General features: G+C 49.4%; 1 protein-coding gene across 5 annotated transcripts in view; it reads left to right on the plus strand.

The window, feature by feature from the left end:
• Nucleotides 1-10,688: 10,688 nt before the first annotated feature.
• RAPGEF1 (Rap guanine nucleotide exchange factor 1) overlaps nt 10,689-25,043 on the plus strand; it is a 143,473-nt gene continuing 129,118 nt past the window's right edge. For all 5 annotated transcript variants that reach the window (XM_060300262.1, XM_060300264.1, XM_060300269.1 and 2 more), the window contains exon 1: nt 10,689-10,814. In XM_060300262.1, the coding sequence (XP_060156245.1) occupies nt 10,754-10,814 (61 nt within the window). In that variant the 5' untranslated portion in view covers nt 10,689-10,753. The remainder of the gene's footprint in view (nt 10,815-25,043) is intronic.

The raw sequence follows: 25,043 nt of genomic DNA on the forward strand, positions 1-25,043 counted from the left end.
AGGACATAGGGATGGAAGACTTGACCAATAGAACACAGGGATGGAAGGCTTAACCAATAGAATGCAGGGATGGAAGGCTTGACCAATAGAACGCAGGGATGGAAGGCTTGACCAATAGAATGCAGGGATGGAAGGCATGCCCCGCCAGGTCCAGGAGTGGCCCTTAACTGTCCTGGTAGCTGCTGCTTCCAGGCTCTCAGAGGCCAGCCACCATGTTCCTAGTGCATGTTTTCCAAGACCGCTGTTCTGTAAGAAACCCGAGCCATGTGGAGACAAAGAGAGTGGTCGAGGAGCACTGAGGTCCAACACGTTCCTGAAGAAGGCACTTTGTAAGTGAATGCTCCAAACCCTGACCCTGACTGATGCCACTGAGATCAGATGCAGGCTGTCTAGGCGAACTCTTGCTGGTACCCAAGAGCTGCAGAGATTTAAGCTATTAAATCCGGAGATAGTTTGTTATTCAGCAAGGTAAATAATCAACCAAGACAATAGCAAATGGCCCACTGAGCAAGCGGATCCTGCGACAGGGGGACAGGTAGAGGAACGGAGGGTCCAGACTCACCTCTCAGAATAATCCCAGAGCCAGGAGGAGACCTTTGAGGTATGCGTGTCGACAGCATTGCTTCTTCTTCATTTCTACACCACTCTTTCCTTCTAGATGGAGAGAGCTCAAATAGCATAACACTCGTAGGCTCTCTCTGCTCCTGCACCGACTCACACCCCCCACCTCCAGGAGGAGTTGCTCAATTTAGAAGGAGAAAGTGGACACGTGTGACTAAGCCCTTTCCTGCCTCTTCCCCTGCTCTGTTCCCCCCACACCAAGTTTTACAAGGTAGCCCTGCAGTTCCTTGTGCATCTCCCCTCTGTCCTGTGAACTCTGGCTACCTTATTCTCCCCAGACTCTCAGCATTGTTCCTCAACTCAGGGAGTCTGCCGGGCTCTGCCTGGGTCGCCCTTCCCTGCACTGCGGCCTGGAAACTCTCTCCAGGCATTAAGCTGGAACAATCTTAAGGCTCGCTTCATTTGTATCCATCCTTCAGGGGTCACTGTCCTTCCTTCCTTCCTTCATCATTGGACCTTGATCAGTTTATGAGATAGGTACTCATATCCCCATTTTACAGGTACACCAATATGAGGCAGGCACCAGCATTACCCTCATTTCACAGATGAGTAAACTGAGGCTTAGAGAGGTTAAGTGACTTGTACAAGGTTGCTTAGCAAGGAGCAGGACCAGAACTTGGACCTGGTTCTTTCTTTCTTCCAGGATCTGAAACACCACACTCTACTACCTCTCCAAACGCATGCCATAACCAAATGTAACTATTCCAGGTCATTCTCCACTGCCCAGGTTGTTGTATTTCTGTATCCTTACCTAAAACAATAGGGAATAAGAACCTGCCCTGCAGAAATAATAACATGAATGAGCAAGACATACTGACCTTGATATTTATTGCAGTTTTGTTCATAACTTTAAAAAATTGGAAACAACATGTGCCCATCAAGAAGAGGATGCTTAGGGACTTCCCTGGTGGTCCAGTGGTTAAGACTCCACACTTCCAATGCAAGGGGCATAGGTTTGATCCCTGGTCAGGGAACTAAGATCCCACATGGTGCTGCGGTGCTGCCAAAAAAAAAAAAAAGAAGAGGATGCTTAATACATGCTGGTACATCCATACAGTGGAGTGCTGCACAGCTGTTAAAAAGTATCAGGAAGATTTATATGTATTGGCATTAAAGATGTTCAATCTCTCTCTCTCTCTCTATATATATATATATATACACATACATATATATGTAAAATGATAGCACGTTGTTTTTTTAAAAAAATCTGTCTATCTATCGACATCTCCAGTCCCATGCAGGTCCATGAGGGGGAGCATTGCTCTGCTCCAGGCAGCCATTCAGGGACCCAGACTCCTTCCATCTTCCATCCTTCATCACAGCAGAAGGAGAAGAGAGAGAGTAGAGGATCAGGTGTGGGCTGGGCATGGAAGTGACAATCATTACTTCAACCATATTCCATTGTCCACCCTTGAGCATATGGCCACTCCTCACCACAGGGGAGGCTGGGAGATGTCGTCTAGCTGTACGCCAGTAGGTGGGCTTGGTGAGCATCTAGCCAGCCTCGGTTGCACCAACTGATATGTACCTTTTAAACCGATGCGTATAAAAAAAAAAAGTATGTGCATGGATATATTTTTAATATGGAAAAGTCTGGAAGGATGTATTAAGCCGTTCCCTCTCATGAGTGAAAGGGAGACTTTCACTTTATATGTCTGTATGTTATTTTTCAAAATGATGGCACGTATTTTCTGTGATTAATACTTAAAGATTTGTGTGGGACTTCCCTGGTGCTCTAGTAAGACTTCGTGCCCCCAATGGAGGGGGCCAGGGTTCGATCCTCGATCGGGGAACTAGATCCCACATGCATGCCACAACTAAGAGTCTGCATGCCGCAACTAAAGATCCCACATGCCACAACTAAGACCAAGCGCAGCCTAAATAAATAAATATTTTTTTAAAAAACCACACTTAAAGATTTGTAAAATAATATTACTTTGCTTTTCTTAAAAATGGCTTTGAGCTACAGTAATCAAGACAGCATGGTACTGGCACAAAAACAGAAATATACATCAACGGAACAAGATAGAGAGCCCAGAGATAAACCCACGCACAAATGGTCACCTTATCTTTGATAAAGGAGACAAGAATATACAATGGAGAAAAGACAGCCTCTTCAATAAGCGGTGCTGGGAAAACTGGACAGCTACATGTAAAAGAATGAAATTAGAACACTCCCTAACACCATACACAAAAATAAACTCAAAATGGATTAAAGACCTAAATGTAAGACCGGACGCTATAAAACTCTTAGAGGAAAACATAGGCAGAACACTCCATGATGTAAATCACAGCAAGATCCTTTCAGACCCACCTCCTAGAGAAATGGAAATAAAAACAAAAATAAACAAATGGGACCTAATGAAACGTAAAAGCTTTTGCACAGCAAAGGAAACCATAAACAAGACGAAAAGACAACCCTCAGAATGGGAGACAATATTTGCAAATGAAGCAACAGACAAAGGATTAATCTCCAAAATATACAGGCAGCTCTTGCAGCTCAATATCAAAAAAACAAAAAACCCAATCCAAAAATGGGCAGAAGACCTAAATAGACATTTCTCCAGAGAAGATATACAGATTGCCAACAAACACATGAAAGGATCCTCAACATCACTAATCATTAGAGAAATACAAATCAAACCTGCAGTGAGGTATCACCTCACACCAGTCAGAATGGCCATCATCAAAAAATCTACAAACAATAAATGCTGGAGAGGGTGTGGAGTAAAGGGAACCCTCTTGCACTGTTGGTGGGAATGTAGATTGGTACAGCCACTATGGAGAACAGTATGGAGGTTCCCCAAAAAACTAAAAATAGAACTACCATACGACCCAGCAATCCCACTACTGGGCATATACCCTGAGAAAACCATAATTCAAAAAGAGACATGTGCCACAATGTTCATTGCAGCTCTGTTTACAGTAGCCAGGACATGGAAGCAACCTAAGTGTCCATCGACAGATGAATGGATAAAGAAGATGTGGCACATATATACAATGGAATATTAGCCATAAAAAGACACAAAATTGAGTTATTTGTAGTGAGGTGGGTGGACCTAGAGACTGTCATACAGACTGAAGTAAGTCAGAAAGAGAAAAACAAATACTGTATGCTGTATGCTAGCACATATATATGGAATCTAAAAAAAAAAAAGGTTCTGAAGAACCTATGGGTAGGGCAGGAAGAAAGATGCAGACATAAAGAATGGACTTGGGGACACAGGGAGGGGGAAGGGTAAGCTGGGATGAAGTGAGAGAGTGGCATGGACATATATACACTACCAAATGTAAAACAGATAGCTAGTGGGAAGCAGCCGCATAGCACAGGGAGATCAGCTCTGTGCTTTGTGACCACCTAGAGGGGTGGGATAGGGAGGATGGGAGGGAGACGCAAGAGGGAGGAGATATGGGGATATATGTATATGTATAGCTGATTCACTTTGTTATACAGCAGAAATTAACACACCATTGTAAAGCAATTATACTCCAATAAAGATGTTTTTAAAAAAATGGCTTTGAACCAACAGAGTTTAGAAATTTAAATGTTCACTAGGGGGCAGGAGAGATGTGTGTTTTGTGTGCTTCTGCTATTTGCTAGTCGCCATTTACTACATTTCTTGCATAATTTCCTCCTTCAGCAGGCCATGTGTAACGTTTGCTGAACTGTTTAAGAAAATGACAGCACGGCTTCCCTGGTGGCGCAGTGGTTAAGAATCCGCCTGCCAATGCAGGGGACAAGGGTTCGAGCCCTGGTACAGAAAGATCCCACATGCTGCGGAGCAACTAAGCCCGTGTGCCACAGCTACTGAGCCTGCGCTCTAGAGCCCACGAGCCACAACTACTAAGCCTGCGTGCCACAACTACTGAAGCCCGCGCACCTAGAGCCCATGCTCCACAAGAGAAGCCACCGCAGTGAGAAGCCCGTGCACCACAAAGAAGAGTAGCCCCCTCTCGCCACAACTAGAGAAAGCCCGTGTGCAGCAACGAAGACCCAACACAGCCAAAAATAAATAAATTTTTTTAAAAAAAGAAAGAAAATGACAGCACCCAGGCCTCGCACACTGGCGGGCTTCAGCTATGGTCTCAACCATCCCATTTTAATCGAATCCTCGAGGCTGTGGTTACCTTATGTGTCAGGATTGAAAATGCGTGTGTTTCATACTAGCTTTCGAGCACCCAGAGCAAGAAGTCTGTTAACTTGCCCGAGAAAAGGCCAAAGTACCGTGAAGCCAATGTACTGCCTGCTCTGCTGGGATCAGTCTGGGAGATACCACATTTAGATCACGGAGTGATGACCCAGACATCTGTCCCCACCTTTTTGAGGATGTATGTGGACACTTCCCCAGTCTCCCGAGCACGGCAACCAGATCTGGGGTTAAACCATTTGGGGGCATGGGGGAGTGTGGGGGAACTCATGCTCACAGGAATGAATAATGAGCAAAATCTCAATGAAAACAAAATCACTAATGTCCTCTAAAGTCACTAAAACATTTGTCTCCTCTATTTGGACTTTCCTGGTGCTCCGAATCGGGATGAATACCCTCACACCCAGACAACATGGTGGGCACCCCCCACTGGAATGTTCATCATAGCCAGTCTCATAGAAGAGTTTGTTGGGGACTGAGAGTTCCACCCCCAATTCCCGTGGAGCTCCTGGAGACCAGGAACCAGATCTTGTTTGTCTTTGTTTTTCTCATGAGGCCAGGACGCTGAGGACATGCCATCTATGTGAATGGAATGGAACTGAACTGAACAAATACGGAGCATCATGTAAAATACTGTGGGGTACCTAAAGAGAAGTCTGGGTTAGGGAAGTTGTAGCACAGTGGTTAAAACATGAGCCTGGGGGGAATAAAGTTAAAAAAAAAAAAGTGTGGAGCAGACTGACTACTTACTAGAAGTGTGTCTCTGTGTAACCCGCTCAGCCCAGGGAGTGGAGAAGATGGACGTGGCTGCCCTCCTTCACCAGACCAGGAGGGTTAGACCCTAGCAGCTGTTTGGACTGTGTAACCCTATCCACCTGGCCAGCCCCGATTGGACCGGGGGTGAGCCTCTGACTGGAGCTGGGCCAATCAGATCATCTGTCTTGGAACTCAGGTTTGGGAATGAGCATCCTTCATGGGTCTGGTCTGTTAGCTGAGGTGGGAGAGGAAGGGACCTTGGGGGTGGCCGGATAAGGGGCCGTGTGGGCAGTTCAGGTGCCGGTGAGGTATTGCACTTCCTGCCCTTCGGTTCTACCCGTGAGACACCTGCGTGCTTTCTAATAAATTCTTTTCGCCGAGCCATTATTAAATTGGTATCTGTAACATATGACCAAACAAATACTCCCTGATCTAGATCCCACCCTCCCAGGATTACTGTGAGGGTTGAAGCAGTGACCAGCCGCAAGCAGCCCTCATACCATTGCTACTATTATTAATGGACTCCACCTCCCCTTCTGATCTGCAATAATGATGTAGTGAAGACATCATCTCTGTCCTCAGGGAACTGACCATGTGGTTGGGGAGTTCAGGCAGGTACGTGTGAAGTGATTGTCAACAATCCAATCTGAGATGAGCCCTGGAGCCACCAGTCTCCTTTGGCTGTATTTATTTATTTATTTATCTATCTATTTATTTATTTTTGGCTGTGTTGGGTCTTCGTTGCTGCAAGCGGGCTTTGTCTAGTTGCGGCGAGTGGGGGCTACTCTTCGTTGCGGTGCGTGGGCTTCTCACTGTGGTGGCTTCTCTTGTTGCGGAGCACAGGCTCTAGGCGTGCAGGCTTCAGTAGGTGTGGCACGTGGGTTCAGTAGTTGTAGCGCACGGGCTTAGTTGCTCCGTGGCATGTGGGATCTTCCTGGGCCAGGGATCAAACCAGTGTCCCCTGCATTGGCAGGGGGATTCTTAACCACTGTGCCACCAGGGAAGCCCCAAAAGCCCCTTCTTAAAAAGCCTCTCTTAGCAGGCTCCTGGCCACCTTGCTGTCCCTTCCACCGTGGATTCTGCAGAGCTGTGTAGTGGTCATCTGGTTCATCCTTCGCTGGACTGTTGGGAGAGGGACCAGAAGCACCCTTGCAGGTACTGATTGAGTTCCCTCCCTGTGTTGCTGCCACGTACATAAGCCAGACATGGTCCTAGTACTAATAGTGTTTTTCATTTTCTGTATCTTATGATGTGTTTTTTTTTACATTGAAATTTTATTTTTATATTTACTTATTTATTTATTTTTAATTGAAGTATAGGTGATTTACAATGTTGTGTTAGTTTCAGATGTGCAGCAAAGTGATTCAGTTATGCACACACATACACACACACACACATATATATTGAGTATAGTTCCCTGGGCTATGCAGTAGGTCCTTTTGGTTATTTATTTTATATACAGTAGTGTGTATATGTTAATCCAAAACTCCTAATTTATCCCTCCCTCTCCCCGTCCTCTTTGGTAACCATAAGTTTGTTTTCCATGTCTGTCTCATGAAGTTTTGACATCTTAAAAGTCTTGCTGGCTTGGGAGAGTCTAGCCAGTTCTTAGAGATAGGTGAGGGAGCACCCGTTTCATACGCACACCAACCCATCCCCAGCCACCTTATGAGAGGACACGCCTGCCTTCATACGGTTCTCTCATTTCTTGTATCTGTTATATAACTCTCACACACCACACCAATATTTCCTCTGCCCTAGGTTATCCCAGGGCCAGAACTAGAGTGCACCCCTTTTTCCAGAGCCCATTGGAATTATTCACACTAGTCAATCCTAAACTGTTTACCCTGCCCTGCCTTGCCTTTCCTGAAAAAAAACCCAATAAAGACTCTGTCCTAAGCTTTCCCCTCACTCCTGCTTCTGCTTCCTGACCACCCTGGTGCTCCCCATGTGGTCCTGCATGGTGTGGTGTGCCCCCTTCTCTCAGGAAATGTAAGTAATAAATTCTCCTCTCAACGGCGTTGGCCTCTCCTTGTTGTCACTCAGTCACCTCCATAAATTAAAATCCCATGGGTACAAATGAGACAGTCCATGCTTGTAGGAGCTCACAGTGTCCTGAAGGGGACAGACATTAAACAGATACAAGAAATTAAAGAACTGTATGGAGGTGTGTGCTATCAAGGAGACATATAGGATTCTGCAAGGCTCTTAACCCTCCACGATGCCAAGATGAATGTCCATGGATTTTGCCTCATCAGCATCTCTTCTCCAGATATTGCTTTGAGAATCACCCGTCCCCACTCCCAGTTGCTGGTTCTGTGGCATCCACTCCCCATGTTTCTTGCATTTGGTGCAATTCTCAGGCCTGGCCGATTTATGCACCCTACTCCCCCACCCCCCACCTGCAGTCATTGGCTCAGCGACAGGCATGTGACTCAAACTAGGCTAAGGAGAGTCAGCTGGTACCCAATTCAGCCACTGCACAGAGAGAGATCAGTTGGGAATAGAGCCAACGCAGAGGAGTGATGTCGTAGTTTCAGAGCCTAGAGGTAGCTGTTGGTCCTGGCTGTAACCCTGGTTTGCTAGTTATGATGTCCAACAAACTCCCTTTTTGCCCTAACTGAGCTTAACTGGGTTTCTGACAGTGAAATCCAGCATCCTGACCAGTACAGGGAACTGGCCCTAATGGGGTGGGGGTGGGGTGTCAGGGAAGGGTTTCCCGTAGAAGTGGCAGTTAAACTGAGAAGTGAAAGATGACTAGGAATTAGCCAGGTAGAGAGGAGGGAGAGAGCATATTCTAGACAAAAAGAGCAGCATGAGAGAAGGCTGTAAGGTAGGAAGAACAAAGCTGTAGGAATCTGTTTGCTTTCATTACCTTGCATGTGTTCTATTATAGCTATAAACACCTTTGATGAATAACCTTTATTACATAAGCTCCATGACCCTTATTAACAGTAATGTCCATTTATAAAGTACTTTTTTAAAAAATATTATTTTATTTATTTATTTTGGTCATGTTGGGTCTTAGCTGCGGCAGGCAGGCTCCTTAGTTGCAGCTCACCGGCTTCTTAAGTTGCGGCATGTGTGCTCCTTAGCTGCGACTCACCGTCTCCTTTGTGGCATGCGTGTGGGATCTAGTTCCCTGACCAGGGATCGAACCTGCGTCCCCTGCATTGGAAGGTGGATTCTTAACCACTGCGCCACCAGGGAAGTCCCTATAAAGTACTTTATTGTTTGAAAATGTCTCGTCATTTGATATGTCATGATTTATTGAATATATTTGGTTCCACTCTCACGAACCCCTGACTGGGCCTACTATTCAGACTGATTTTCTGCTTTGCACCCAGACTTTTGGACCTAAAAGACTGACTCAGAAGCCTAGAAGAATTGGGGACGGCTTTGGGAGTGGGGGGAGAGGTGGTCTGGGGCCAAGGGCCAGTTTTGCCTGATGATGCAGCTGCCATGAGAGCTGAGCAGTGTGGCTCTGGCTCAGAGCAGCCATTCATCAGCTCGAAAAGAGAGACGAATTTGTCAATCTTTGGCTTTGCCTTTGACCCCTAGAGAGCTGGAACTGAGGACTCTGGAAATTTGGCCGCCACCCAGGGCCAGCTCTCAGTTACAGAATCAGCGGGCCCGCCAGAGTGTGCCGGCAGATGCGAACAGGAATCTCTGCAACGTCAATTACCTTTCCTTCTCCCTCCACCTCTTCCAAACCCTGTTCCCATCACCAGATTATTTATCTGAGGGAAACAGGAGGGAAAACCGAATTTGTTTTGTGTTACTTCTTTGCACTCCATCTTGGGCCAAGAATAGCGAGCAGGGGGCAGGATGTGAACATCCCTTGTGTTACTAAAATTTGTTGTTATTTATACTTGCATTATATGATTTAACTTTGACTCCCCAAGTTACAAACTCTTTGGAGGGAAGAATCGATCGTGCACATTTTTGTAGGACCCATAGCAGCTCACACAGTGCCTAGCCCTAAGTAGGATCTTTGATTCTTAAACCAATGACTTTTTCTGAACTCGTCACCATGCTAGAAAAGGCCCACAGCTGAGACCCAGGCTGGAGGATAGCCTGGTCCCCATTTGGGGGTCAAAAGAGTAGAGCAGGCAGGGGTCGCTGTGTCCTAATGGGTTGGACCCAGACGTTGGCAGGGAGACTCTGGGCCTCTGGGGACACTGAACCTGCAGGGGAGTCTGGCCCTGACCTGGCCAGGTGGCTCCTGCCGTCAGGGGCTGCTGAGTCTCAGGTAAGGGGACAGGTCAGGTCAGTCCCCGGCCTGGAGCCTCTGGGAGGGCAGGGAGCACTGGCCAGGTGACTCAGCAGCAGGGGCTGCCGAGACCCAGATGGAGGGACGGAGCGGGGATTGGTCCCAGGCCTTGCCATGAACTATGGCCCATCAAGGGGCTCTGAATCCTGGGTGGCGTCAGTCATAGGCAGGGCATGGAGGCTAGAGTTTGGGTGGGAGCTCTGTGTTCCAAGTTGTCAGGGGGCATGCCAGGCTCTGGGCAGGGGAGGGCACTGAACCCTGGATTGGGGTGTCAGTCCCAAGCCATGGTATGGAGACTACAGGCCAGCAGCCGGGGGAGAGGGGAGGTGGCTGAGTCTCGGGGGAGTCTCAGTGGCTGGCTTTCAGCCAGCAGGGCAAGCTGAGTCCTGGTTGGGATCAGACTCAGGCTTTGAGCTGGAGACTCGGGTTCCACGGCAGAGGAGGCTGAGTCTGGGGTGGTGTCCAACTCCAGGCCTTGGCGTGGAGGCTCCGCGCGGGCGGGGGACGCTGAGTCCCAGGTGCAGGCCGGTTGTGGGGGGTGGGGTCGAGGGGGTGGGTCCCTCGCCCTGGCTTGGAGACTCCGGGCCGGCAGGGGGCGCTGAGCTCGCGGCGGCGCGGCAGCCGCCCGGCAGGTGGCGCTCTGGCCGCGGCCGAGGCCAGAGGGCGGGCGGCGGCGGCGGCGGCGGCGGCGGCGGCGCGGCGCTGCGGCCGGCTCGCGGGCCCGGGGAAGCGGCGGCGGCGGCGGCGACGGCGGGAGCGGAGGAGGCGGAGCGGCGGCGGCTGGCGGCGGGAGCGGCGGCGGCCCCGGGCGGGCTGGGGCGCCGCTGGCCGAGCGCACAGGCCGCGGCCCGCGGAGCCCGCCATGCCGGCGCGGGTCTGAGGCGCGGCGAGCCAGGGCCGAGGCGAGCGGCGGCCGCGCCGGCCTGTGGCCCCGCAGCGGCCCGGCGCGGGCCCGATGAGCGGCGGCCTCGGCCTCCGGCGCAGCCCGGAAATGTCCGGCAAGATCGAGAAAGCAGGTGAGGCGCGCGGCCGGCGCGGGGCGGCCCGTGCTCGGGGCGGGCGGCCGGGCGGCCGGGCTCCCGGGGGGCGCGGGCCCGTTGCCGCGCCGGGAGCAGAAGTGAAAGCGCCGCCGGGCCTGCCGGGGCGCGTCTCGGGCGGGCGGCGGGCCGGGCCGCGCGGCGCTCCTCGGGGCGCACGGCCGGCGGGGGCCGGGGTGCCGGCGCAGGGCCCCGCGGCCGGGCCGGTAGGTGCCCGCTGCTCGGCCCGCGGTGTTAACTTTGAGACAACGGATGGGACCGGGGACGGGGCAGGGACCGCGGCCGCGTGCCCGAGTGGCCCGGCGGCGGGCGGTCGTCTTTCAGGCAGTGAACAGAGCAGAGCCATAAAATGTGTCATTTCTGATGAGCCTCGAGTTTATATTTAACCAGAAGTATCCACTTCGGAGGCTTCAAAGGAAGCGGGCAGGATGTGTCTGGGCGTTTTCAGGGCGCGGGGGAGCTCTCCTCTGGTATCAAGCTGAGCCCTGGAAGCGGGGCTTGTGGGGAGCCGGTTGGGTTGGGGGTGGGTTAGAAGTCTTGATGCCAACCCCATCCCTTTGTGTGCTCCTTAGAAATCTCGGAGCCTCGCCTTCCGGTTAGCTGGGTTTTGCTCAGACGGGCAATAAGAGTCTCCAAAGATTCTACTCGGGCCGTGCATCTGAGGCCCAGAGCTTAATTAGCGACACCTTGCAGGGCGCATCCTTGAGTCGCAGGTGAGGGAGGCGGGCGGTCCTGGGCTCCCTAGCGGGGACATCACTGGTTGTCATAACCTGGTACCTTGTCAGCCAAGCTTGGCAGCCAAGCTATGGAAGGTGGGAGCTTAGGGGGATGGATAGGGGGAAGGTTACACTGATTTTGGAAGTTGCTGGTTTCCCAGGTTGAACCAGGACACTTTTCGGAGAGGCGCCTCGGAAGTGGACCGAGCCGGCCGTGTAACTTGCAGGCTGTGGCTTGAGCACAGGAAGGAAATTTTCGTCGCCTTCTTTGAGGGTTTTCTGTGTATCCGGCTCTGTGCTGAGCACCTTAAACGTATGTCTTATTAAATCTTCGTAGATTCTCTGTGACAGAGAACGTGGTCCCGGTTTTGACAGGGTTGGGGGCTCAATGGCTTCTCGTAGGCCGCCCAGCCAGAGGACAGCGGGCCGGGCCCTGATGCCCTGCTCTCTGAGTGGAAGCCTGGGTGCCCTCCTTGGGGGCAGGGCCCTTGGCTTCAGGTGCTGCTTCTTGGGTGTTTCTCTCACTGTTCTTCAGGCCCAGGGCCGTGTCCAGTGACCAGGAGTTTCCTCCCAGCACACATGCCGTTCCAGAAATACCTCTGGTTAACGTGTGCAGTGTTTCTCAGGATGCGTCGTGTCTCTGAATGGTATTGATGGGAAACTTGGCTGGTTTGTCTTCAAAATAGCATTAACAGGGTTTTGTCTAATTATAAGGATAATTGAAAAATTTGTAAATCACGAAAAGCCAAAAGAGCACAGTGAAAAGCACCTGCCACCCCACGGGCTGCTTTCCCCAGCTCAGCTCTCTCAGATGAGCTGTCACGTGCATCCTCTACTCCCTGGAGAAAGGAGGCCTGAGGCCAGTTCTTTTTGGCCCAGGTTATCCCTGGGCACCTCCATCTGCCGGGGGCTGTAGTAGATGCAGAAGCCAGGGGTGCCTGCCTTCGGAGAAGCTTGTCTGTGGGTGGGAGAGCTGGCCCCAGCATCACCCCTGGGCTGCCAGGCCTCGGGAACTGTGGAGCAGCAGGAGGCGGGGCCCGTGGGCACAGGTGAGGGGTGGCCTGTCCGCTGAGGGCATGGGGAAGGCTCTGGAGGAGGGCGAGTGTGCCCCACTTGGAGGTGGGGGAAGAGGCCAAGCAGGGGTTGTGGAAGTCTCAGGAGGAAGATGCATGTGGTGGGAGGCGGCTGAGCTGAAAGTGCTGAGGTTGGCAAGACCAGAGATGGCACGTCACGTGGAGCTAGCGGGAGGTCTGTCCTTCTAGTGTAAGGTCTTCTGCTGTGATTCACACACAACTGTCAAGGAAGCCTGGGACACTCTGGAATGAGGGGTACACCTTCTCAGTGGTTTCTGCTGGTCATTGTGGGTGGCTTTCAACTTTGCGTTTTGATGAGATTTCCCATTCGGTTTCTGTTGGAGTTTTCTAAATGGACCTACTGTGAAGTCACCCGCAAAGTGTTTCTTAAAGGAAGGGTCCTTAGGTGAGGTGGCGCCTCCTGTTAGCAGGTGAGCAGTCTTTGGGAAGTTATAGAGCCTGACACCCAGTCAGTGCTCATTGTTGTCAGGTTTCGCTATTTTCTGTTGACTTGAGCAGAAGAGTTGCTTACATGTGTTCACAATCTCTTCTCTCTGATAATAGGACCAGTGCTTTCACTTCTCAGGGCTTAAGGGAGCCCAGGTTTTTTTGAGTGTAAAGGAAAACTTTGTGCATCCCTTACAGCCCTAGACTCTTGCCCATCCTTCCCACCTGATACCTCCCGTGAGCCGCAGCCTCTTCAGCCTCTGGGGGAGATCTTTTTGAATCTGTCGTGCTGCTTTGCAACCTGTTTACTTACTGAGCAGTGCCTGCCTGGGATGGGGGTGTCATACATACTGCCCTCCTAGGAGGGCCTACCCTTCTGTAGGGACCAGATTGGCTGTCTTCGGTTATCTGCTCTGGGCCCGGTGGGGGATGAAGACAGTCTGGGTTCCAGAGGGTGGCACAGGATCAGCTTGCTAGCCGGTTGGGCCAGTCCAGTTAGGCTTGGTGGAGAAGGGTTGAATTTGGAAGGCCAGGAAGAATGCTGGAGTGGAGGGGGAGGCTCCTTGGTGTCTTCCAGAGATAATGGGGAGGGGGGGAGTGAGTGGAGCCAGACACATTAGGGAGCTCCCGGGGTGAGCTTTCGGGCAGGCCTGGCGAGGAGAAGAGGCGCTTCCCTGGGAACGAAGACGGACTTGCTCTGGAGGACCCACACTGGCGGGAGATGTGTGCAGTGCTGAGGCCACTTTGGGGGACCAGTGAACCTGGTTCTGGCGTGTTCGCAGTTATGGTGGGTCTCAGTGTGCTCATGCTTACTCCCAGTAAATGCACTAAGTGGAGGGAATTGAAGTCTTAATGCTTCTGGAGCTGAAGCACCTCTCTTGCCTGGTGAACAGAGGTGACAGACTGGTGGCTGTGGGCTGGGTTCAGGCAATAGATGTGTTGAGTGTGATCCATACATGTTCTTGGAGAAAAAAGAAAGAATTGATGGTCAGTATTTAACAATCAGGAAATGACTCACAAAGCTCAGGTTTCTGGTTCTTTTGGAAAATGAGCAGCTCTAGTAACCCTGGGCGCTTGTTCCTACGAGGCCACTGTGGCGGGGACCTCCCACTCCTCCTGCCAGCCCCAGCGCTGATTCCTGCTTCCCACTTGGACTGTTGACGTTTGAGTTTGCATCCCTCTCCTTGTAGAAATCACTCGTGTTTAGTGTTCGTTTGCTTTTTACCTGGACTTTGAAGTCTTTGCCCCATTCCTTCATGGATTCATTCTTTGATCCCCTTGCTTGGCACTGATCGAGCTCCTGCTGTCCGGTGCTGTGCAAGGCTCTGGGAGCCAGCGGTGAACTCGGCGGGCGTCATGCCGCCACACAGGCCCTTACCTCTGGCAGTGTGGGGAGCGCTGGGGGGGTTACAAGGGATCCCATCAGACTCACGGTGGGAGCTGCCTCTGTGAGGGGCTGAGATTTTCAGGTGAGCCGTTAGCTGGGTGCAGCAGGGGGCGTAGGGAAGAAGGTGGCCTCAGTTTCACCGGTTGTACTCATTAGAGAGTCTCAAGTGCTCATTCCTCAGTTCATTTATCAAACAGTTTTTCCAGAACCTCCCAAAGGCCCAGAGTTTCTAGTGTTTGGGATACAAGAAAGATTTGTGCTTCCTGGGCCATACCATCCAACTGGGGCAGACAACAAAAGTAGATGTCATGAAGATATAAATTAGGCAGGTTTTTCTATTTGTTTGTTTGGGGGCGTTCTTTCCCTGCTGTGTATTTCCAGCAGACCACTGGGAGTCTGTCTAGGAGTTTCATCAATTACTGAACCCTCCGGCCACTCTCTAGGCCCCCTGTGGCCTCAGGCTACTCTGAGGGGCTGCTGAAGTGGCAGCAGGCTCAGCCAGTGCCCTGCCCAAGGACTGAATAAATACGGTGTCTCAGGCTCAGGTGCTGTGTATTTCAAATGTGTGAAGATGCTTTCATTATAAATTAAAATGAAAAATTCACACTGTCTGCTGTCATAGTAACTTTTTGTCATTATGTATTTTCTCAGAACAGATAAAAAGTACAAGTGCAGTCTGTCACACGAGGCTGCACATTTTTGGCCTAGGAAAGAGTCCTTGTAGATCAGCGGTTACTGTATTTTGATCAATTTTAAACTCCTTTCAAATTTTACACTTCCTTTTTTCCCCCCACAATTATCAGTCTTTGTGCTCAAAATGTATCCAATCAATAAATACAACATTCTCATGGCACCTGCTAGTCATTCATTCCCTCACTCCTGTGGCACTTACTGCGACCCTCCACCCTCCTCGTTGGCAAACACTGTGCTGCCTTGCGGTGGCCTGGAGCCAGCAGGAGCCTGGTCCTCCTGGGCTCTCGGTCCACTGGTAACATCGAGACGGTCTTGAATATTTGTGCAGTTTCTATAGTTTCCGCCTGGAGTGCATTGACAGATGACGTCATTTCAGTTGATCCCTAAAACAAGTCCTGAGGACTAGAGCAGGGCCAGTTATCCCCGTTTTACCCTGAGGGCAGTTCAGGCCTGGGGAAGGTTGGTGATTTGCCCAGAGTCACACCGCTCTGGTGCGGTGCAAGGCAGCGGGGCACCCACCTCTGCTCCAACTCCGCCAGCCCTTTTCCAGAGCACTGCGTAGAGCTTCCCATGTTGCTGGAGACACAGTAACTTTATCTTAATTACTGTTCATGTTTCTAAGTTTCTTTTCTGGTGTTACCAAAAAAAAAAAATCTCTGTTAAATTAGGGTAGGCCAAATGCAGTCTTTAGGCTGCGTATGATACTAATATCACCAGCAGTAATGTAAGGAGATTAAAATAGCACAGGTGCAGGCTAAATATGTCTTTAAAAAGCAGCCGCAGCAACCCCAGTGTTTCCTGGTCTCCTGAGCAGCTGTTGGCAGAGGTGGTTTGAATGGGATTCCTTGTAGCCAGCAGACCTGATAGGAGGCCTGTAAAGATGAGTCATGGATGAGTTTGCAGAAAAATCATCTCCCAAACCAGCCGGGATTGGAGAGTGCCTTGAGCACAGGGCCGGCTGGGGCTTACCTCAGTCCAGCTGAATGTGTTCCCGTTGCCATAAGAAGATGACGCGCTGGAAGGAGTAGCGGCCTGGCCGGCCGCTCCGCTACCGCACCCACGCGGCCCCGACTGGGCGCCTGGCTGCCGGGACAGGTGTTCCTCTGACTTGTCATCCACCTTGCCCCAGAGGCTGTTTTATGATTTAAAAAGAAACAAACAAACAAAAACAGTTTGTGAATTATTAAGGCATCTGTCATCTTAGTTTGTGGTCATTTGTTTTAGACCATTTACGCAATTGTGACCCTGGGAGATTCGTTCCCTTTTCTGGGTCTCATTTTCTCCATCAGTGCCATGAAGCGGGGAGAGGGAGAATCTAAAATTAGTGCTTCCTTGTTTTGTCTTAAAGCATCAGGCCTTTTATAACAAATAGGAAAGCTCTTAACCAACCGTCAATGGGGAGCACTTTGGACACAGCAAGTCCTTACCGCTCAGCTGTGGCCCCTGAGGCCCCTCCTTGGATCCTCCACCAGCACAGTGTGAAGACCCACTTCCTGGATGCACTCAGCCTCCTCTTCCAAATCCGCCTTCCTTTAGGCTCTTCGTGCCTTCTCTTCTTCTAGCAGATAGTGAATTCTGTGCGAAGACCCCAGATAAACCCTTTGGATAGAACGATATTGTTTAGCTCATTCAGAAACCAAAGCCCCAGTTTCCTTTCCTCAAGTTAAAAATCAACAAATACAGTCTTAAATAGACCATTAGCCCCTCGAGGGAGTGTGCCTGTCTGGTCCACCACGGGGTTGCCATCACTGTACCTACAACGTAGTAGGTGCTCAGAAACTATTTACTAGTGAATTTAGTTCATGTTGTTAAAGAATGAACTTAGGTTTCTGATTCCAAGTCTCAAAATCAACTTTAAATGGAGCTTCTTCTGGGTTTTGAATTGCCAATTGAGATGTTTCTTGGTAAGTTAGTAGGACCAATACTCTGATAAGGGTATGCATTTAGTTGGGGTTCTTTGTTAACCATATACATTGATCAGTGTTCTGGTGTGTTCTTCCGAAAATTGATGAGGGGGCTGAGATGAAATTCCCAGAACACTCTGTGGGGAGAGCTCTAGGGAGTGATGAGAGGCAGAGGCTCGTGCAGCCCAGATAGTCTGGAGCTCCCGTTTGTGGTGACTCTGCGTGGTTCTGGGGGTGCACGGGAGCGAAGTACTCTTAGGCAGTGCTCATTCGCGTCGAGCAGTTGTGATTTTGCCTTTCATTTACAAACCACAGCACATGCCAGCTCTGCTCTGCCTGCCAATGTGACCGGCGCCATGATGGGAGGCCCTGTCCGTACTTGTTACTTTTTTCATTTGGCCTCTGAAAGTTACTTTGGACCAGCTCCCTGCACTGTCAGCTCTCTGTTTATGGGTGGTTGTACAGTACATGCTGTCTTCGAGGGGCTGGAAAGGCAGGCTGTTGGTGTTCTGCTGGCGCCCCCTTTCTTCTGTATCAGGACTCCGTAAGCAGAGTCTCTCTTGCCACTTCTTCCTCTTTGTGAGTGAAGATGCAGTGGAGAGACTTACCTAAATGGATTAGAAATCTGGCATCAGATGGTCACAGTTCCTCTTTCTCCCCACTTTTCTTTTCCAGGCTGTGGTTTGGAAGATAGACGATAGTTCTCTGAACCTGTCCTGTCCTGCAGTCTGGACTGTGTCTTCCTAAAATACTGTTACTATGTTGTAACAGCTCAGACCCTCCGTTCCCATTGGTCCCTTAAAGATCCTCTTTCTCCTTTGCTTTTCATTGGCTTGCTGGCTCCACACAGTCATTTTACTGCAAATTAAGTTTCATGATCAGGAAACTCTACCTTGCTTTTACAGTGTAGACGAAATGGAGCTGTCAAACCCAGGACGGTGTATGGTGCCTCCTGGGCCGGTCACAAAAGGGCGGAGTTCAGGCATTTGGTGTGGACTTGACTAGACGCACACTGTGCTGTTAAGGATGGGAGCAGCCCATGGTCCCCCTGAGCAGAAGTACGGTGCTTGTAGCCTTTGGAAGAAGGGAGGTGTGGACATGGAATGAGAAGACAGGACAGCGGAAGTCCAGTGGAATGAGATGGCGCCGCATAGCCACTTAGTTGGCCCAAAACAAGCAAACAGAAAAACAAACAAAACCTCTGGCTTGCAAACAATGGTTGTATTTATTTGCTGGGTCTGGATGATCACGTGTGCCCTCTCTCCTTCAAGTGACTGTGAATAAATAGATGGATGGTTATGCATGGGTCATGGATTTAGCTGCTCTCAACCTCTCCTTTCAATAATAAATACAAATAAGAGTAGTAGCTAACATTCATTAAGCACTTACCACGTGCTGGTACCAGGCTCTGTTCTGTGCATTTTACACACATGGTCTCCTTCAGTCCTCACAACAGGAGAAAGGTACTGTTACGTTCTCCTTCTACAGAGGACAAAACTCTGACACAGAGCTTTTCTTTTGTGCGTGGGATCCTGAGATCCAAAATAGCTGAGATTTGCCTGTGGTCATACCAAGTTGGGGCCACGACAGGACTAAAGCCCATTTGATTATGTCCCATTTATCCATATTTTCATTGGCTGTGATGACATTGGACATTGTTCTCTTGGCTTTTGTGACTTGGCTCAAAATGAGCGTCCACATTTCCAGGGACTTCTCCATCACTGAGGTGGCTGCTACACTGAAAGGGCCACCTGATAATGTTGGAGGGGATGCTTGAGATGACGTTCGTCCCCTGGCTATCCTGCTCCAGCTCTCAGGGGGCCAGGAAGCCCTGCTTCTTGCTGGGTGACCTTGGGCAAATTGCTTAATCTTTCTGAGCCTCTGGTGCCTCTGTTGTAACCCGATGCAGTGGGTGGGTGGGGGGGGACAAACCCATTTCTAAGCCCTTTCTAATGCTGATTCTTCGTGAGTCTAGTCTGCAGTATAAAGGGTGGTGTGTGTTAGGGCTGTTTTGTTGGTTTTTACTGACACTAGTGTTGCAGGGCATGTAACTATTCATCATCATGGTAAAACTTACATGATCCTTTGTAGCTTTCAAAACACTATTATAGGCATCAGTTTTTTTGCTCTTGTTTTCAGTTTTGTTTGTCTGTTTTGTTATTAAAAGGTATTAGAGTAACAGCATTTTTCCCAGATGAGAAGGGTGACTGCTTACGATTGTTGAGTACTTCCTATGTCCTTGGGAGTTTTACCTTTTTATTTTTTAGTTTTTTTAAATTAATTTATTTGGCTGCAGCAGGATCTAGTTCCTGGACCAGGGATCGAACCTGGGCCCCCTGCATTGGGAGTGGGAGTCGTCTTCTTTTTTAAAGATTTATTTTATTATTTACTTAATTTATTTTTGTCTGCATCGGGTCTTAGTTGCAGCACGCGGGCCCTTCGTTGCAGCACACAGGCTTCTCTCTAGTTGTGGAGTGCGGGTTTTCTCTTCTCTAGTTGTGGTGCACAGGCTCCAGGGCACGTGGGCTCCGTAGTCTGTGGCACGTGAGCTCTAGTTGAGGCGGGCGAGCTCAGGAGTTGTGTCGCGCATGGGTTTAGTTGCCCCGTGGCATGTGGGATCTTAGTTCCCAGACCAGAGATCGAACCCGCATCCCCTGCACTGTAAGGCAGATTTTTTATCACTGGACCACCAGGGAAGTCTCTCAGAGTTTTACCTTGTGATACTTGTATGATTTAATTAGGTCTGTTGTTATAAAGAGAGAAATGGCAAGTATTGTGCCATTTGACAGCTGAAGAAAGGGAGGCAGGTGGCAAGTTGAGTGAGAGGTAGAACTGGTTGGGGAACTTGGGTTTCCTTCATCCCTTCTCTTCCCTGCCTTCGTGTGTGCTCCCCTGGTCCCCCTGAGAGTCTGGATCTGGGGTCTGCTGCTCTTCTACCACAGAGCCACAGGGAGACTGGCTGGAAGGCACTGTCACTGTCTTTGGTTGGAACCTGCTCTGGGGTTCCCCTGGGGCTTTCCAGCCTCTCTGCAGGACTGTTAAGGTGGCTTCACATCTGCCTACAGATTTGCGAAGCAGCTCCTGCTTTTTCCATTATAGAGGTGGCTTAAAAAGTGCATTTGCTGAAAACATTGCAAGGGGCTCTACTTTGGATGTAAACCAGTGAGAAGTAGCCCTTAGTAGACATAGCTCTGTCCACCCACCTGCACACTCACCCATCCATACATGCACCCGACACCTCTTCATCCATGCAGCATTGGCTGAATGCTCACCAAGTGTCCAGCAGCCCTCCAAGGCAGTGGGGGTACTGAGAAGTTTGGAGGCATCTGTGCCCTTAGGGAGTTGAGAATCTGGCCACCGCATGTGCTGTGTGCAGGAGACTTTCGATCTAGGGTTTCATACTTTTCTTAACACTCATCCATGTTAGAGGCAGCCTGAGCCTGGGCTGGAGGTCAGGAGACCTGCTTCATGGCCCCTGGGTCTGCAGCAGGGCCTGGATCAGTCCCTCTGAGCCCTCAGTCTCCCCATCTGTGAAATGAGAGGGTGGACTCGTGGAGCAGGGATGGGGAGCTTCGACTGAGTCCTGAAGCTGTAGTTTTGGATCCCAGCTCTCCCGTGGAACGGTGGAATCCTGGGCAAGTTGCTTTGCATGTCTGAGCCTCAGTTCCTTATCTGTAAAATGGAAAAAAATTATAACAGTGCCTACCTTATGGTGTTGAGAGAGGATTCAACGAGATGATGTACAATAAAGCATGTTAGCAGAGTCTTGACACAATAAACATTAGCTTTTGTTTCTACCTCATGTCCCCTTCTGCTCTAAAATTACCGTTTCCTTTACAATGGTCATGATAAGTGAAGTTCGGACCTCAGCACTCACAGAAGAAGGGGAGATCTCTGGCTACTGAGGTATTTCCTTGCAGGGTGTCTGTCTGTCTGTCCGTCTCTCTGTCTCTCAAGTTGAATTCCAGGGAATAGGTTTTTAGGACTAAGTAATAAACCTCCAAAGAGATAATTTATGGGAAGAGTTGATGGCATTTCATTTCAGCTACACACGTGGCCCCAGCACGTGCAGCAGATGGAGGAAAAGTCCTGATTATATACTTTTGTAAGTCTGTCTGAAAGGAACGGGCCTGTGCTTGTGGGCAGCGGCTTATCTCAGAGCCAGAGCAGGGCTGAACATGGTCACCAGCAGGTAGGCTTTTGCTCCATCCCTAGAGACACCACCTCAGTTTCTCCTTGTAGGGGTGACTCTCAGGGTCCACTAAACCATCTTTGTTCAACACTGAACGTGAAATTATCACGAGATGTTGCTTTTGTTTTGTGACAGGTAAAACACCACAAGCCATTCAAGGGCCTTGTGTACAGGTAACTTACAAATTCCATTGAACGTGGCAAGTGGGGTGGTTTCATACCCTATAGTCCCCTTCCTTGATTAATTTTCACAGTTAAGATAAATGCAGAAATTCTAGTGTATTGTTCTGAGTCTTCCTTAACCTGTGCTCTCTTGGGCCTTTCTGACAAGTGAAAGTAAATGTGTGTAGTCTGCTTGCAGTTTTGTCAGTTCGTCCAGCTCAAAGCACACAGCTATTTGCAGAGAGACCAAAGCCCAGTCAACCCTTTTCGCTCGCTTCAGTCACTCGTCCCGGGCCTCTCATTTAATTACCATAGCCACACCAATGTGAGCTCTGCCTCAGCTTGTCAGGAGTACCTCGCAAATACTGATTCTCTGAGGCCATCAGAAAACCAAAGGTGCAGATCAAAAGCATGCTTTCCCGCGTGAGCTATCCTTGTTTTATTCTGTTTATGGGGAGCTGTCTGTTACTTACCCTAAATGTGCAAGACTGTAGAATGAAGTTTTTATATTTGACCAAGATAGGAATTGGACTAGGAACCTGGGCTCCATTTCAGGCCTGTGTTGCAGGGAGGCCAAAGTACTGGTCCCAGCTTGGTAGTGAAATGCACCTGCTACTGGGGAAGTTGTGTAGACTAAAATCATCTCGGGGAACATATGAAGTCACTGTCACCAGGAATGCTTGGAACTGTGGCATTTTTTGGATGAGGGAGAGAGAACCAGCCTGAGTGTCTGGAGCCTTCCCTTCTGGCCTGGCACTGTCGCAGATGTGCTGTGTCCTCTGGGGAAGGCCACGGCCCCTCCCTGGACCTTGAACGGGAACAGTGGTTCTTGAGCTTTTTAAGATCCTAAGTGCTGCTAAGGATCTGATAGAAGCCCTGTGGACCCCATCCCCAGGGAGAAAGATTATGTGTGGATGTGGTTCTACCAACACTAAATTCCTCCTACTGTATGACAGATAATAATTTACACACACCCCAGGTCTTGGAAAGATCGAATGGAATCTTGGGTATCTGAATAATCAGGACTTAGTTTCTCCTAGTTCAGTCAGACCTGGGCTCAAGTGACCGTCAATATTTATACATTTCTGAAGTTTTGTAAGGATTCCATGAGATGATGCTTGTAAGCTGCTTAGCATAATGCCTGTGTGGTTAAAAGGAGAACCCTTTCCCCTTCTGCGTGAGAATGTCTTAAAATTTTACATGTAGTAAAACTGACCCTTTTCTGGGTGTACAGGTCTCTGAGTTTTAACTCATGTGTAGATTTGTGTAACCACTACCACAGTCAGGATTGAGAACAATTCCATCACCCCGGCGTGGGGGGGGGGGACTTTTTGCTGACCCTTTGTTGTCAAACCCTTCCTCCACCTCTGGCACCTGGCAACCATTGATCTGTTTTCCATCCCTATAGTTTTGTCTTTTCCAGAATATCATATAGCATGTAACTTTTGGGAATTGGCTTCTTTTACTCAGCATACTGACTTTGAGATTCATGAAGTTATTGTTTTTATGAGTAGTTTATTGCTTTTTATAGCTGAGTAGTATTCCATTGTATGGATATAATCATTGTTTATCTGCATAGAATTTGACTTTGGTTAACTAGCTCTGTTTCCTGGAAATAAAGATGGCATTTGACCAACAAAAAAATCAAACAACTCAATTAAAAAACTTGAGTAGACATCTCCAAAGATATGCAAATGGCCAATAAACACATGAAAAGATGCTCAGCATCACTAACCATTAGTGGTATGCACATCAAAACCACAGTGAGATACCACCTCACACCCATTAGGATGTCTGCTTTCAAAACATCAGACAATAACAAGTGTTGGCAAGGATGTGTAGAAATGGGAATCCTTGTGCATTGTTGGTGAGAACGTAAAATGTTGCAGCCGTTATGGAAAACAGTGGCAGTTCTTCAAAAAATTAAAAATAGAATCACCATATGATTCAGCAGTTCTCCTTCTGAGTATATACCCAAAAGAAATGAAAGAAGCGACTCAAAAAGATATTTGTATATGCAGTTTCATAGCAGCATTAGTCACACAATAGCCAAAAGGTACCCATCATCAGATGATGGATAAACAACAGTGTGGTATGTACACACAATGAAACATTATCCAGCCTTAAAAGGAAGGACATTCTGACACACATTTCAGCATGGATGAACCTTGAGGACGTTATGCTAAGTGGAAGAAGTCAGACACAAAAGGACAAATATCGTATATGCTTCCACTTGTGTGAGATACCCAAGAGTAATCGAATCACAGAGACAAAGTAAGTGGAATGGTGGTTGCCAGGGGCTGGGAGAAGGGAGAATGGGGAATTATTGTTTAACATTTAATTAATGTTTAAATTCAGTTTTACAGGACAAAAAGAGTCCCGTGACCTCAGAAATCCCCAACCTGTTTGGCACCAGGGACAGGTTTTGTGGAAGCCAGTTTTCCCACCAGGGTGGGGGGCGGGGATGGTTCGGGCGGTCACGTGAGTGACGGAGAACGGCGGGTGAAGGTTTGCTCGCCTGCCACTCACCTCCTGCCCTGCTGTGACTGAGTGGTAGCGTGACAGCGTGAATGTACTTATTACCGCTGAACTGTGGTAACACTTAAAAATGGTTAAGGTGGTACATTTTACCACAGTTTGTTAAAAAAAATGCTGTGGATACCAATTATTTTTGAGTATTTGTGCAATAGTTATTTAATCTTAAATGTCTTATAATAAGTTATATTAAAACATTTAAAAAGTGATGGCATAAACCAAGTGTATTACTAGGGAGCAGTGCTTATGGTAACAATGACCTCTGGTTTAATTAATTACGTCTGGGCTGGGAGGACCTCTAGGTGAACGATAAATACTTGGTGGGACGCGACACCCTGGGCTCCCTGAGTGCAGTGGCTCTCGTAACTGGGTGTGCTTCTTTTTTGGCTGCGTTGGGTCTTCCTTGCTGCGCATGGGTTTTCTCTAGTTGCAGTGGGCGGGGGCTACTCTTCATTGTGGCACGTGCGCTTCTCATTTTGGTGGTGGTGGCTTCTCTTGTTGTGGAGCACGGGCTCTAGGCACGCGGGCTCAGTAGTTGTGGCTTGTGGGCTCTAGGCGTGCGGGCTTCGGTAGTTGTGGCATGCGGGCTCGGTAGTTGTGGCTCGTGGGCTCTAGGCGCATGGGCTTCAGTAGTTGCGGCGCACGGGCTTAGTTGCTCCGTGGCATGTGGGATCATCCCGAACCAGGGCTTGAACCTGTGTCCCCTGCATTGGCAGGCAGACTCTTAGCCACTGCGCCACCAGTGAAGTCCCTGGGCGTGCTTCTTGAGGGAGCCTGTGAGATTATGAGACGTGGGCTCCTGTGGGGCGGGAAGCTTTTAAGCCAGGGTGGATCCCCTCCCCACTGGATGTGGCACTTCTCAGCTGTGCTGGGCTCCTCGAGGACCCTGACAGAGGGGACTTGTCCAGTGCTGCCCTCTGGCAACCTTTGGTTCCCGTCCTTTATTCGTCTGAGTAGAACGTTGCCAGGAGTGGAAGAGAAGTCCAGGGACCTCAACGTTTAGTTGAGCCCCAGAGCCTGGGGGTACTGTAGCCTGGCACACAGTGGGTGCTCAGTGCATGTCAGCTCTTAGTAAAGACCCTCACAAGCCTCTCAGTGGC

Source organism: Globicephala melas, chromosome 6 (assembly GCF_963455315.2).
Source record: "Globicephala melas chromosome 6, mGloMel1.2, whole genome shotgun sequence".
NCBI classification, from domain to species: domain Eukaryota; kingdom Metazoa; phylum Chordata; class Mammalia; order Artiodactyla; family Delphinidae; genus Globicephala; species Globicephala melas.